The sequence below is a fragment of the Diprion similis genome, chromosome 8 (assembly GCF_021155765.1).
Source record: "Diprion similis isolate iyDipSimi1 chromosome 8, iyDipSimi1.1, whole genome shotgun sequence".
NCBI lineage: Eukaryota > Metazoa > Arthropoda > Insecta > Hymenoptera > Diprionidae > Diprion > Diprion similis.
In genome coordinates, this window is record NC_060112.1 from 1,407,655 (window position 1) to 1,420,321 (window position 12,667).

The window sequence follows — 12,667 nt, forward strand, 5'->3', positions numbered from 1 at the left end:
GTATTATTTCTGATTGCACACAATGAAATAGAAAATATACAATACAGATTGAAAAATTTCTAATTCAAGAATAATATTATCTTGCAATGCGATGTATATGCAAAATGAATAAAAATAAAGGAATAAGAAAACTGACGAACAGTTAAATATTGCTTATAAATTGATTATATTAAGTATGATAAAAGATAAACAGTAGAAAAGATGGATTGCTGGATTATTTTTTGTAACATCTATTTATTACCTCTGTGGCAAAATCTTTCGTATAATGGTTGAGCCCAGTTCGTTTTATCGCGGTTGCTATGAAACCGTAAAAATGGCATAAGTTTGAAAAAATATATCTCATCTCACCTAATGAAGTTCCAACCATGAACGAAGGTTATTTTCTGTGACAAACATGATTCCAATTTCTTGCTACAGGTGATAAATAACCAAATAAAAACACTGAAATGTGGAACGGCAAACGAGAACGGGGAGTAACACCAAAACGTCTTTCCTCACTGCATTGTCGGCTATGCGAGAGACCAAAACAAATACTGCCGAAAGTGCGTTGGTGCATTTTTCCTCTCCGACTGTCTTTTCTTTTACGCAAACTAAGTCAACATTAGGGTAGATTTTTTACTTTCGTTACATTAGTAATCGTATTTACAATTAATATACATAAGCTCGGATATCTATCGTGCATTTCTATAAAAACTTATATTTAATATATCGGATCCAAGTCGAAATATGACGACGAACTCGACGGAAGTATAATGTATTGCGAGCCTTCTTGACTTTGACAGTCCGCGATTGTTTGAGAAGCGACGTTCAAGTTCTGAAAAACACAAAACTTATTTATTCCGGTTCCAATCATCAAGTTTCTATGGATCATCGCATAAACCGGGAAATTTCACGTTGTCAAACAACAAATACAAACACATCTTTACACATTCTATTCATATCGCGATTATAGTTATATTTTCATAGAAAAACTATACTCACGTATTTTTTATGCGTTGCGAGGCAAAAAGTACAGACCTGAGGTCTGCCTGTATGAGTTTCATTATTACCCCACGAATTGTTCAACGTTGACGATCGTAAATGATTTTCCTCCAAGCGTAAGCAGGGTTGATCAGCAGCACCGACAATTAGCACAGCTCCTAAGTGGCTGATGTAGCTGCTTGCCAGTCGCAATGTTTCGATTTTAGATAATTTTCTATCAGCGGGTTCAGTGGGTATCAATGTCCTAAGAGCGGTGAACGCTGTATTTACGCTGCACAGTGAAGATTGCGATTCTTGAGTTGCGAACCTGCATTTGTTTTCACTTGAAATACGTTTCTATACTAACAAGCGCAATTAGACTATTTTTTCATTTAAATTTTAGATAATTTGAAAAACAATGAGGTCGATAGCTGCAGGTCCTCTCAAAATTCTATAAATCGACAGAGCAGAGATCTTTTTCGTCTATCAAATATTATACCGACGATAGAAAAGTTTTTAAATATGCGTGCATGCGGCGTACACGTTTTGCATGTTTAATGTTGCAATTCTAAGACTGGATTATTTATTTCCGATTATGGCGAATCATTGATTAAGAGCAATCGAGATCATGATATTTATTCATCTTACACCTCCCACCCCAGTTATTTCACCGCATTATTCACGTGTAGATACTGCACGTAGGTGTGCTCCACACATACGTTATTGTATCATAAATATCACGTATGCCTTAAAGCATACATATGCACGTTCAGTTCCAGTCACATTGAATTATTTCACCGTCGCAATATATGCACGGCAACTATAAATACATAAGAAAAAACCACGAACAATATGATCCCTTTCTACATACTTATTTTTAAGTTCTTTCGTCGAAAAGAATCATCAAAAAACCATTTACACACAAAGATTCTCGTAAAATCTAAGGGAAAAAGAAAGACCTCTATTCCGTTGAATAAATTTCCTCACAGTACAAGGAAACAAAAAAGCGGTCATAATCGAAAAAAAATTAATCCACGGTGTACTTAACGTAATCAGCATGCTTGTAAATACGAGCAAATTTACATAATTGAAATCAATTATTACCTATGTGTCCGATCCCGTTCTCTAGCGTTAGCTTGATACCGTTGTTTACCAGGTTCATCTTTTTTCCTAGCAGCCATTCCTAGCTACGTTTTTCTTCCCTCTCCCTCTCAATAATGATGACCAAATTAATAAACTTGGTTATTAGATAGTTCAGTTGGTTTAAGACTCGGCGGAATACGTCGAATGAATTGTTACGAGATGCTCTTTACTTCAGGAAGACTGATTTATGAATGAGTAAGGCATCTACTATGCGCTATCCTCGTTCTCTTTGGTTCTTTCCCCTCCCCCACCCCCTCGGCAAGCCACGCTGACATGTGTGTACCACATGTTGATGTGTGTAATATCCATATACGCATAGACGCACACACGGAAACGTTGGTAATACGTTGATGGTGGGCCATGGGGTGTGGGTGAGACTCCCACAACAAGTGGTCAGAGTCTGCATCTCACATTACACTCAATAAAAACAAGGGACCAACCAGCACCGCTGGCGGCAGCGGCTCCAAAAAAAAGCATCTGCTAAACTAATTAGAGAATAGTGGCTCTTCGGTCGAAGTATTCATGTATTTTTATAAAATTTAAAGTTAAACCATTCGGTACACACAATACAGTATTATAGCTTCTTTTTTCCTTGTTTTGTTTCTTTCTTTTAATAAAATTTTTTCCCTCCTATGATTTGTTGGTATTTTTTCACTCAATGACTATAATTACTGCGATCATTTATGCACACGCATCAGCTGTTTTTTCTATCAAATAATTTTACTTAGGTAATTTAAATTGTGTTTTTCATCTCCACTTTTTTATGTTGCTTTTAGTCTATGTATATGTATAATCATGTATGTTTGTATGTAGGTATTTATGTTTATGTCAAGTAATTTTTTACTATTATGATATAATAATATGTATGTATATGTAAATTTCTGTGTGATTATACTCACTATCATTATCCTTATCGATACTATTATTCTTATTATTATTCCTATTATTGTGTTGTATACGGTACAGAGCAGTACTGAAGTTTTATTAGTTTTTCCTTTTTGCTAATTAAAAAATAGTCCGGCAATCCTTATTCTGCTATCTGCATCGTTTGTAAATAAAAAAATAAATAACATTGCTCAATCATTTTGTTTCGTTTAAACATTATTATGATTATTTCTATATATATTCATTATTTCATATTACTAGGTAATAATTATTATACGGTATTATGTCACTGTGCTAGTTCTCATCTTGAAAACTTGAAACTGAACAAAATAATACTTTACACATGATTGTTTAACATTACCGAATGCCATTTGCATAGTGCTTGAATAAATAAAAAATTTAATCAAGCTCGGTTACAAAATTTCTTTTCTTGGAGTACCAAGAAAAAAAAAATTATTAAAAAGTGATAACATTAGGGAAGTATTGCAAAAAAAATGTATCACTTGAATTTCTGCGAATTCCTAAAAAAAGAATTTAACCCTGTGGTGAGAGTTTGTTAGCAAGTCTCAATCGTCACATTTTAACTTGAACAGTTACATTGTGAAAGAAAAACAGAAGACAAAAACTGCCATGATTCGTCCAACGAAGATAATAATCTATTCGGGAATGTGTAAAATTCTTATGGTATAAAGATAAAAGGAGGCAGTGGTGAAGACAACTAACGAATATCGCTATCCCAGCTCGTGTGCTATACAACCGTACGTAGCTTTGAGTTATTTGTAGAAAAAAAAAGAAATAAAAAGAAATAAATGTACAAAAGTTCGTAAAAAATCTTTGCATTGTACTAGCATAATGACATGCATACTTTCTTATAACTATGCTACTTGCGTCCCTAACTTTTCAAGACAATTATAATAGAAATAGAGATTTACTCAAGGCCGTGATCCTCGCGCAGCTTCTTCCAAAGCGCGTACCTTTAACTCACGTTCGCGTTGTTGCCTAGAAAGAGATGGGAAAAAAAAAAAAAAAAAAAAGCGAACAAAAAAAACGTATTTTATTAATTTGGAATCAGGAGAATAACATTTTGTTTCTTGCGTCAAGGATTGATCGCTAATTATTAATAGGAATAAGAGGTACGATTTTTTCTTACAACACAAACCTTAGGTAGTCTTCATGATGGGCAACAAATGAAGGATGATGAGGATAACGTTCACGCTCCATCATCAAGTGACGCTGAAGCTGTTCCTGATGCACAGCCATTTCCGCGTAGGGTCGACCAAGGAGATCGGCAGGATGCAGGCCTAGCGAGGGATCGCGAGACATCAGTCCTGGCCTGGGGTAATTGGCGCCAGCGGCGGCTGCGTGAAACAAAAATGAAATAATTCGATTGTAGAGCGAGGACCAAATTCAGGAAGAAATATGTTACGATTAATAATTCGACGACATGAGGGGGGAGTTGGCGAGGGTAGGTCGTTTCTGTTCTGTGAATGTTGTTGTACAATTTGAATAAATACTAATGATAATATTACATGATTAGGATTAAGACGCGGGCTGAAATTTTGAGAAATTCGACACGGGATAGAGATTTGTTTGTTAACTAACGTCGAAGATCCTATCACCTACCAGGCAGGGGGAATCCAGCGGCAGCAGCAGCTGCTTCCTGCTGTTGCTGAGCCTGTTGCTGAGCGGCCTGCTGCTGTCCCGGATGTAGGTGCAAGTGAGTGTGCGCGTGCGTATGCGCGTGAGTGTGAGCGTGATACTCGGGCGAGATGCCAGCCATCTGCAACCGGACCATCGGGTCAGCAGCCAGAGCCAGCCGCTCGTCCAGCTGGCCGTGGTGGTGAGCTGGATGACCACCCCCTCCCCCTGCTGGCCCCCCGCCGGCTGCCGTCGGTATCCCTAAACCCGACAGCGCCTCCGTGAAATAACCCTACTCACTGGTTTTATGGGGGTGGAAATAAGGGAGCTCGGAAATTCCAACTCATCGTCATATTTCCAATATTGATCATCAATTTCTGATCCAATTCTGTGTGTTTATCACAATTCGATACAAGGGTGGGAATTTCATTTACAGATACTTCAAGGAAACACATTTCTTTGAGACTTAATTGGTAACTCGATTACGCCAAAAGAGTTAGTTTCCCTTCAAATGCGGCATGTCGGTTTCAAGTCACATCACATAGCTATCAACAACCCGGATCTCTACAAAGCTATAGATGTAAAAAGACAAGTGAAACAGACTTTTCACAAGACTTTATAATACGTATGCATAAACATTTACAGATTCAAGCTTTAATTATCAATAAAGTATTTTTCCAAAGACTACTAAAACTGATAATTGTTGATAATATATCGATTGCTTCGATTGAAACAACATGAATCAAGGCAACGGTAGCAATTGCTAATAAAATATTAATTTCCTTCAAAAACGTGATTTGAATATTATTTAACTGCCTGAAACCTGAAACCTTATCTACTACACATGTAGACTATTGTACTACTACTACTACTGGAAATTATTATGTATGTACATACATCACATCCAAGGGGGTATATACGTCTCGAAAGGATATATGTTTCACAACAAGCGTGTCCAAAGTGAATGTGGTAATAACGAAGTTTGATAACGCATAAAATCTATGGAAATCTCATTGCAAAATATTCCTTTGAGGCACACGAGTCTTCCAAACACAATTTCTAACGAGATGTTTATATCTTGACTGATTCTTCAACAACGGCAAATCAATTTCAAACCTCAGTGTCTTTTTTCAGCATAGGTAACTAATTGATTACATTGCATTTTTTCATGCACTTTATTGAGATTTGGAAGCAAAGTTATGTGGACTTTAATGAAAATCGATCATGGATACACCTCTCTGATTGATCATTGGCGCAGTAAACGTCGCAAGATATTGTTTCCGCCACTTCAAAGAGCCACTGAGTTAGAAACAGAATGATAAGAAAAATGTTTCGTACCTAATCGTTCTAGACGTTCCCTCTCCAGCTGGCTAGGACCTGGAGGAGCGCCGTAGAGACTGAACTGATGCAACGCTTGGGGAGGACCAGAGGGACCGGGACCAGCGAGACCAGCAGCAGCGGCGTATCGTCGATGCATTTCGAGCCAGTGCGGATCCACGCTGCCAGGTATGGACCTGGGGCCTCCCTTGAGCAGTTCCTCCTTGAACCTGTCGTTTAGTTCGCGATCTCTGAGTTCCCTGATTTCCCGCTCTCTCTTTTCCCGCTCCAGATGTTCCAATTCGAGGCGCTCTCTTGCTACTGGACCGTACATGTAGTGCAGCATCGGATCAGGTGGACCAGGATGCCTTGCCGGGGAAAACGCAGCGTGTGGTCTCGCGTATTCGGACAACTGCCTGAGCGCCGGGGTGTCGACGTAAGATCCTGGCCTAGCCGCATAGCGGTCGTAAGGAGATACGACAGGTTCTAGAGGCCCTCGACTTGGTGGCTTGCAAGGCTCCGGCTGTTTCTCAGGAGTCGACATTTTTCTAACCTGTTGAGCAGCTGCTCTGTCTCGCTCCCTCTCCGCCTCACGTTCTCTTTCCTTCCTTGTTCTCTCCTCACGTTTTCTTGCCAATTTTGAATCCGGCACTGGTTTGAATGTGAGATCGGTCCTAGTGCAAGAATTATTTTCACCTCGATTCCAATGCCGGAGAAAAATAGCCGACTGAGATCTGTGACACTCGGAATCCTCCATCTGTGGCTCTGGTGATGGTCCTCGAGGACTCGGAGGCTCCTCAGGCTCAGGCTCCACCATTTCCGGCTCGGGTTTCGGCTCCGGCGGAATGGGAGGCTGCAGTTGAGGTGGACGATGATGATGGTGGACAGAGCTGCTGGACGTTAGACAGGCCGACACTAGAGCGGGCTTGCGTTGTTGGTTGTGAGAACTGTGCGAAGATTGGCTATGCGAATGGCTGTGCGAACTGTGTGAGGATATAGTCAGAAGTTTGTCGTGATGCAATGTCGTTGCCTGATGCATGCTGGACGAGTGATGATGCGTGGCGATCAAATTATCGCCCTCGTCTCTAGTAACACTGGAGCTGGTGCTCGAGTGATGAGCAGTCATCATTGTAGTGCTCTCTTGGCTTCGTTGTGGAGAAGGCGGCGGAATAGCGTGAGGAACTGGGCCGTATGGATAGGTGGGAAATGGGGGATACGATCCAACGGGCGGATAACCGGGGTAAGCCATTCCTCCGTGATGGTAGGGATGCATGGCTGCTAACAACGAGTGATGAATGAACGGGTGGTGAGGATGGAAGGGGTGAGCCATGTGTGGACTCGGCTGCTGAGAGGGATGCATCACTGGCTGCGGAATGGACGTCGGTGGCGGTGGCAAACTCGGAGTCGGGGAAGCGGCGACCGACTGAATCTGAGCAACCTGTTGGCTATTTTGCACCAGAGGGTGTTTGCTGGGCGTCGGAGGCTTGCTGGAACTGTCTGGATCTTTCTTGATGTTGTCCAAACTTGGGCCGGGGAATCCAGTTTGAAATCCAGGGACTTTCACCTCCTTCAAGCTCTGCAACGGGTCGGGTTCGGGCGGAATGATTTCCTGCTTTATCTTCAAATTCTGTGGCTCCATGGGGGGCGTGGGTACCAATGAGTAAGGCGCGATGGTCGGAGGCTTCTCCAAGGGCATCATACCCTGGGGTGGAGGAATTGATTGGAATAAATTCTGAGGCTCGGGTCTATCCAGTTCTCCGTTTCCGTCCTGTCGCTGCTCCTGCAGCCTATCTGACATTCTGTCAAGCATTCTGCTGTCCCTGTGTCTCTCCTGAGGCATTCTATCCTCTGGTATTCTCTCCGGCATTCTGATGTCGGGAGGTAAAACGGGCAGGCCTAAGGGCTGCGGCGAATTCGACAGTTGCGGTATCTGCGAAATGTTGGTGGAGAGGTTTTGAGGTATGCTAAGATTAAGCGAGGACGCAGACATGTTCTGCTGCATGCTGTGGGGATTTCCCATGCTTGGCGGGCCGACCATGTTCTGTGGGTTTCCCATGTTTTGAGGTAAATTTGACGGTACGTGTAGATTTTGGGATAAATTCTGCGGCACGTTTTGGCTTGCCAGTATATTCGGCGGGGGATGCTGCATGTTTAGGGGCATGACTTGCGGAGGTTGAGGAGGTACCTGAAGTGTCTGCAAGTTTTGCGCACAATTCTGCGTGCTCACCATACTGGTTTGCGATAAATTTCGTATACTTGGACCGATATCGCTGACGTTGTTCATTGGCTGCTGGTTGCCAGCATTCATGGGCTGAATCATTTCCTTGGAATCTTCGACGACCGGCGACATGTTTCTCTCTATTTGAGGAAGCACCTCGACCAATTTCAAAGGCTGGTTCATCATCATCGGCATTTCCTCCAACTGTTCTTTGGTCTCTGGCAATTCTTCTATGATCGGTTTCTTTTCTATTGCGTGAATAACCGGAACCGATATCGGTAAACTTTGAATGGGTGCCGGAACCGGCGTCGAAACTGGAGTCGGCTCCAGTGGTTCTTCCGGCGTGGTTAAAACGGGACTGGGAGGTTCGTCGACTTGGACGGTAACCGGAACCGAATGATTATCGTTCGTTTCACCCTCGGTCTCCCGCTCGGGTTCATCCATTAACGAGTTACTGTCTGTAGTAAGAGATTCGGACGGACTTTCCGGCCTCTCGCCGCGTTTACGCTTTTGCAATTCCTTGTCCTCCTCAGGATCATCGGCTTGCGGACGTTTCTGTCCCTTCCTCGGCGTCTCTGATTTACCAGATGATTTTTTCTTCGTCTTGTCCGGAGTCTGTTGCTGCTGCTGTTTCTCCTGATCAGGTGTGTCAGTTCCACCGGCTCTCCTTGATCGTGCGGGTCTGGGCGTCTCTTTGGCCTTGTTGCGAGTTCTCATCCTGCCTGGACTGTCAGGAGATTCGGCCGGCACTGGGCGAAAGAGGTACGGAGGAGCAGGTGGAAGTTCTCCGGTTTTCTTTAAATGCGCGCGACATTCGGCGCAGAGTAATAGCCTGTCCTTACCGGCGATTTGGTAGTCTTTTGAACTGGTCGAAAAGCAATGTTGACAGGATTGCGCAGTTCCGTTTGTATTCGTGTCCCTGGAATCACTGTCCTCTTCCGAATTATCATCTTCCGTAACCGAGCTGACTTCACCACCTGGATTATTGCTGGCTGGCGTGCCGACAGGTGCTGTCTCTGGTTCGGACGCCGGCTCCTTGGGGTTCGGCGCTGCGGGAGAAGTGTCTTTTGTCGGGGTTGGTATCTCCTCTTTGGGAGTACCAGCCCGAGAGTTACGGGTGTTGCGAATTCTGCGCAATGAACCCTGCCTGCGTCGCCTGTGGGGTCGATTATTATTCGCGCCAGGCGTCTTCTTCCACAGGTAGTAGAACTCAACTAGTTCAGGCTAAATGGACCAAAAAATTCCCAACATAAAACAGTTTTCACAATTTGTTTTTCATTTCTTTTTACCAACTATTGTACGCGTCTCAAATTACTAGTCCACATTTTCATAATCACCGTATCTTTGTGAGGCAGTAAATCCTTCCTGATGCGGAAGAAATTCTTTCCAAACTGACGAAGACCCTTTACAAAACGTTTCTGTAATGGAGAACATTGCGTTATTTATCAAGTATCGATCTTCGATTATTCTGTTCTACATAATCACGCCTCGACAATATACTCACAGTTTCTTCCTCGGACCACTTTTTGTCGATCCCTTTGGGTACGGGACATTTGACTAGTGCTTGAAGTGCCCTGCCAGGGTCATAGCCAGAGTCATGTAAAATGTCCAGAGCGTTGATCGTGGTGTCGTCGCGAGAGGCAGCTACACAACCATCATCGGGAGATCCGCCGTCACACATTCCTGCAAAGGCAGCCATAGATCGGGCAGCTCTTAAGTACATCAACAGATCTCCGTCCAAAGCCATGGCCGGGACCCATCGTAGTTCCTCACGTTCTTTGGAGAACTCAGGATCCGGATGAAGATCTCCAGGAGGGATGCCCGGCCTGTACTCAGGCAACCGGGCCTGGCAAGAAACCAACTCCTGTACCCAAAATTCAGGGTAGCGCGCGGTTAGCACCACTGCCAAAGCGAGTTAGTCATGCACACATGTATACTGGCTTGCTTATTCAAAGTGCTAAGCTGAATTTCATAAGGCAAAAACGGCTCAACAGAATTTGTTGAAACTTTGCTAAGTTTAATTTTCGTCTTATTCAGCCGATACAAGTTTACTCGCATTGTTCTATTGTCAGTGCGATGCTAAAGCGATTGTGTATTATTAAATAACAAAAAAAAATTGGTTATCCCCGTTAACTTATACAAAATTATTATCCTTTGTACATTCATTAGTTATTAGATGTTATGCGTTGAATTATATTAGTCTTAAAATGAACAAGCCTGAATAAAATCCCATATTTGCAAGGTAGCTACGAAGCAGTGAGGTTTTTCCAAAGAATCGGGCAAACCTGGTGGGATGGACCGACCCGAATCTCGCCTTGGGTACCAGCAGACATCTCCCCCTCCTCCAAAGCTCCACCGTCTTTCTCCAGTGTTTTAACCACTGTCAGTCTCCAAGTCTCAGTAAAGTGCTACCTTCCACCCCTAGGAATTAGTTGGGCGTATAATACATTTGGCACAATATTTTTACGTGTAACATTAAACAATATAAATCTGTAGGCGAACGATCAGATTTGCCATTTATTGACAACAGACGATATATAAAGACATAGATCAAACTACGTATATTTTGAATTTAAAGTCAAACATGATCGCCAACATGTATGGAAATGAATAAGTTTTCAAAAGCGTGATATCGCAATTTGACAGGTACTGGTTTTGAGTCAACGTCAACGTTTCGATGGAAAATCAAGTATTGTTGTTAGGATTTACCCTTCCGTTAGGATGCAAATTATATTTGTTACTCGGATAGTTAGAGCGGTTCAAAAGTTATTCTGAGAATTCAGCAAGAAAGAATAGAATTTCAACACTACACATGCTCGACTACTACATTATCGCGAAAATGAAATAATGAAATGGAAAGTTAGCATTAGCTCGACGCAATTAAACCAAAGCAAAGTGTTGGTTAATTTTACATCATAGTTAGCGAGAAATATATTTCGCGTATATTCCTCAATGCATTTTGAATATCTTATTGGATATATAATATCGACGAGGACTCTGAATAGCTATAAAACGGAGTGGCTAATAATTGGATGCCTTCTCTTAAGCCCAGAAGTAAGTTCCATGCAGATAAATCGACAATAAATAACAAATCTGACAATAAGACTAGTAACAAAGGATTTTATGAGATTTGAGACAGTTCATCAAAGATTTCAAAGTGAAAAATTTTCAACTCATTTGTAGTGATTAACTCTGCAAAAAATTGGGGAAAGGTAACAAGAAAGCTTTGTGGTTAAAAGTTTGTAATTTCTTCTATTGGCGTGCTGTAAATAGCAATATGTGAAAGGTATCTGTGGTATTTGCATAACAATTAGTAATTAGCAAAAGGGTATGAGAAGAATTTCTGGATCTACATACCTCTAGTAGCCATGCCAATGCATCATTTGCGGGGATCAGCGGAGTGTCACGGATTCATTTAATTGCACGACTATTAGACTAGTAGTATCGGCGAACAATGAAGGATTAGAATATCCTCCTGAGGTAGATTTATCTCAATGGGTTATTGTGGAGGAAAAAAACGGTAAACGGTGACCTAGGTGAGAGCAAAGATGGAATTTGTTCAACTACGTTGTAAAATAATGATAATAAAAATAGTAATAACAGTGATGTGGATGATAATAATAATAAGAGAACATTCGGCAAATTCACAAGGAAAAAGTAATGCATGTACCTATGACATACATATATCGCCTGAGAAATTACGGATAACTTTAGTCGAAACTTTTATTGCCTTGGCGTTATCTAACAGAGCGTGATATGAGGCTGTATTTATTCGTTCGGTGATTTGTTGTTTTTTTTTTCTCTCCAATTTCATGCATTTTCAGTCAGTTATTCGATTGAATGGGGAAATAAAATCGATGAAATATGCGTAAAAATAGATGTGTGTATGTGGTAAGTATAGATATGTGTAGTAAAACTTGTGGGAGAGGAGGTAACGCTCGGCACTTACCACGCTCCCGACGCCTAGCATCCTTCCAACGTTACGTACAAACTTCCCCGCCCATTCGTTATTTTATGCGACAGAGTGGCTACGGCAATATTAACACAACTCCGGGCACATTATTGTTTACCAGTTGCGAAGTTCAGGCCTTCCGAATATCACACACTACCCACAACACCCAGGCGCGGCCATATTGTCTTCAATTTTTTTCTCTCCCAATTTTTTTCTGGTCCCTCCACTCGTTCTTTTTTCTCGCTCTCTTGCTCCTCCTCCCTTTCGTTCACTCGCTCTCGCTCTCCGTTTTATTTCATTTGGATACAGTCAATCAAGATGTCAATCCCCCATTGTCGTCGTCACGAACTAACAATTACCGATAGAAATGCAACTACGGTTGCCAAATGGGTATAGCTGGTTCAAGCAGGAAGTTCCGGAGGTAGAATTGTTGCCTCGTAATTCGGGTGAATGTAATAGTGAAACACGGAAAAACGTAAAGAAATAGAATAAATAAATGATGTGTCGAAACAATGAGGATGAAATTCTCATCAACTTGATCAATAAGTTTTCGA

General features: G+C 41.9%; 2 protein-coding genes across 9 annotated transcripts; both read right to left on the reverse strand.

The window, feature by feature from the left end:
• Positions 1–161: 161 nt before the first annotated feature.
• On the reverse strand, positions 162–2,960 carry LOC124408634 (basic helix-loop-helix transcription factor scleraxis-like). 2 transcript variants are annotated; one of them, XM_046885718.1, is made up of 3 exons: positions 2,065–2,960; positions 982–1,252; positions 162–814 (listed from the first exon to the last, which is right to left on the reverse strand). In XM_046885718.1, exons 1-3 carry the CDS (start codon positions 2,139–2,141, stop codon positions 701–703), a joined length of 462 nt encoding a protein of 153 aa, XP_046741674.1. In that variant the 5' UTR covers positions 2,142–2,960; the 3' UTR covers positions 162–700. The 2 variants fall into 2 exon arrangements, with proteins under 2 accessions (XP_046741674.1, XP_046741673.1); XM_046885717.1 differs by having other exon boundaries at positions 163–814; positions 982–1,288.
• A 138-nt stretch (positions 2,961–3,098) lies between these two features.
• On the reverse strand, positions 3,099–12,434 carry LOC124408627 (arginine-glutamic acid dipeptide repeats protein). 7 transcript variants are annotated; one of them, XM_046885697.1, is made up of 9 exons: positions 12,111–12,434; positions 11,519–11,693; positions 10,447–10,582; positions 9,666–10,007; positions 9,499–9,579; positions 5,965–9,385; positions 4,612–4,887; positions 4,139–4,346; positions 3,099–3,987 (listed from the first exon to the last, which is right to left on the reverse strand). In XM_046885697.1, exons 3-9 carry the CDS (start codon positions 10,492–10,494, stop codon positions 3,921–3,923), a joined length of 4,443 nt encoding a protein of 1,480 aa, XP_046741653.1. In that variant the 5' UTR covers positions 10,495–10,582; positions 11,519–11,693; positions 12,111–12,434; the 3' UTR covers positions 3,099–3,920. The 7 variants fall into 7 exon arrangements, with proteins under 7 accessions (XP_046741653.1, XP_046741650.1, XP_046741652.1 ...); XM_046885694.1 differs by having other exon boundaries at positions 9,666–10,025; XM_046885696.1 differs by having other exon boundaries at positions 4,148–4,346; positions 9,666–10,025; positions 12,111–12,433.
• Between the last annotated feature and the right edge of the window lie 233 nt (positions 12,435–12,667).

What these genes read in the sequence shown, in the direction of transcription:
- LOC124408634 (XM_046885717.1), bottom strand. Translation starts at nt 2,141, where the DNA reads ATGGCTGCTAGGAAAAAAGATGAACCTGGTAAACAACGGTATCAAGCT. An exon ending in GAACGGGATCGGACACATAG is followed by an intron (nt 1,289 to 2,064) that starts GTAATAATTGAT and finishes AAACAAATGCAG; the next exon opens with GTTCGCAACTCAAGAATCGC. An exon ending in TCGCAACGCATAAAAAATAC is followed by an intron (nt 815 to 981) that starts GTGAGTATAGTT and finishes TGTGTTTTTCAG; the next exon opens with AACTTGAACGTCGCTTCTCA.
- LOC124408627 (XM_046885695.1), bottom strand. Translation starts at nt 10,494, where the DNA reads ATGTCTGCTGGTACCCAAGGCGAGATTCGGGTCGGTCCATCCCACCAG. An exon ending in CGCTGGATTCCCCCTGCCTG is followed by an intron (nt 4,347 to 4,611) that starts GTAGGTGATAGG and finishes TGTTTCACGCAG; the next exon opens with CCGCCGCTGGCGCCAATTAC. An exon ending in GACTACCTAAGGTTTGTGTT is followed by an intron (nt 3,988 to 4,138) that starts GTAAGAAAAAAT and finishes ATCTCTTTCTAG; the next exon opens with GCAACAACGCGAACGTGAGT.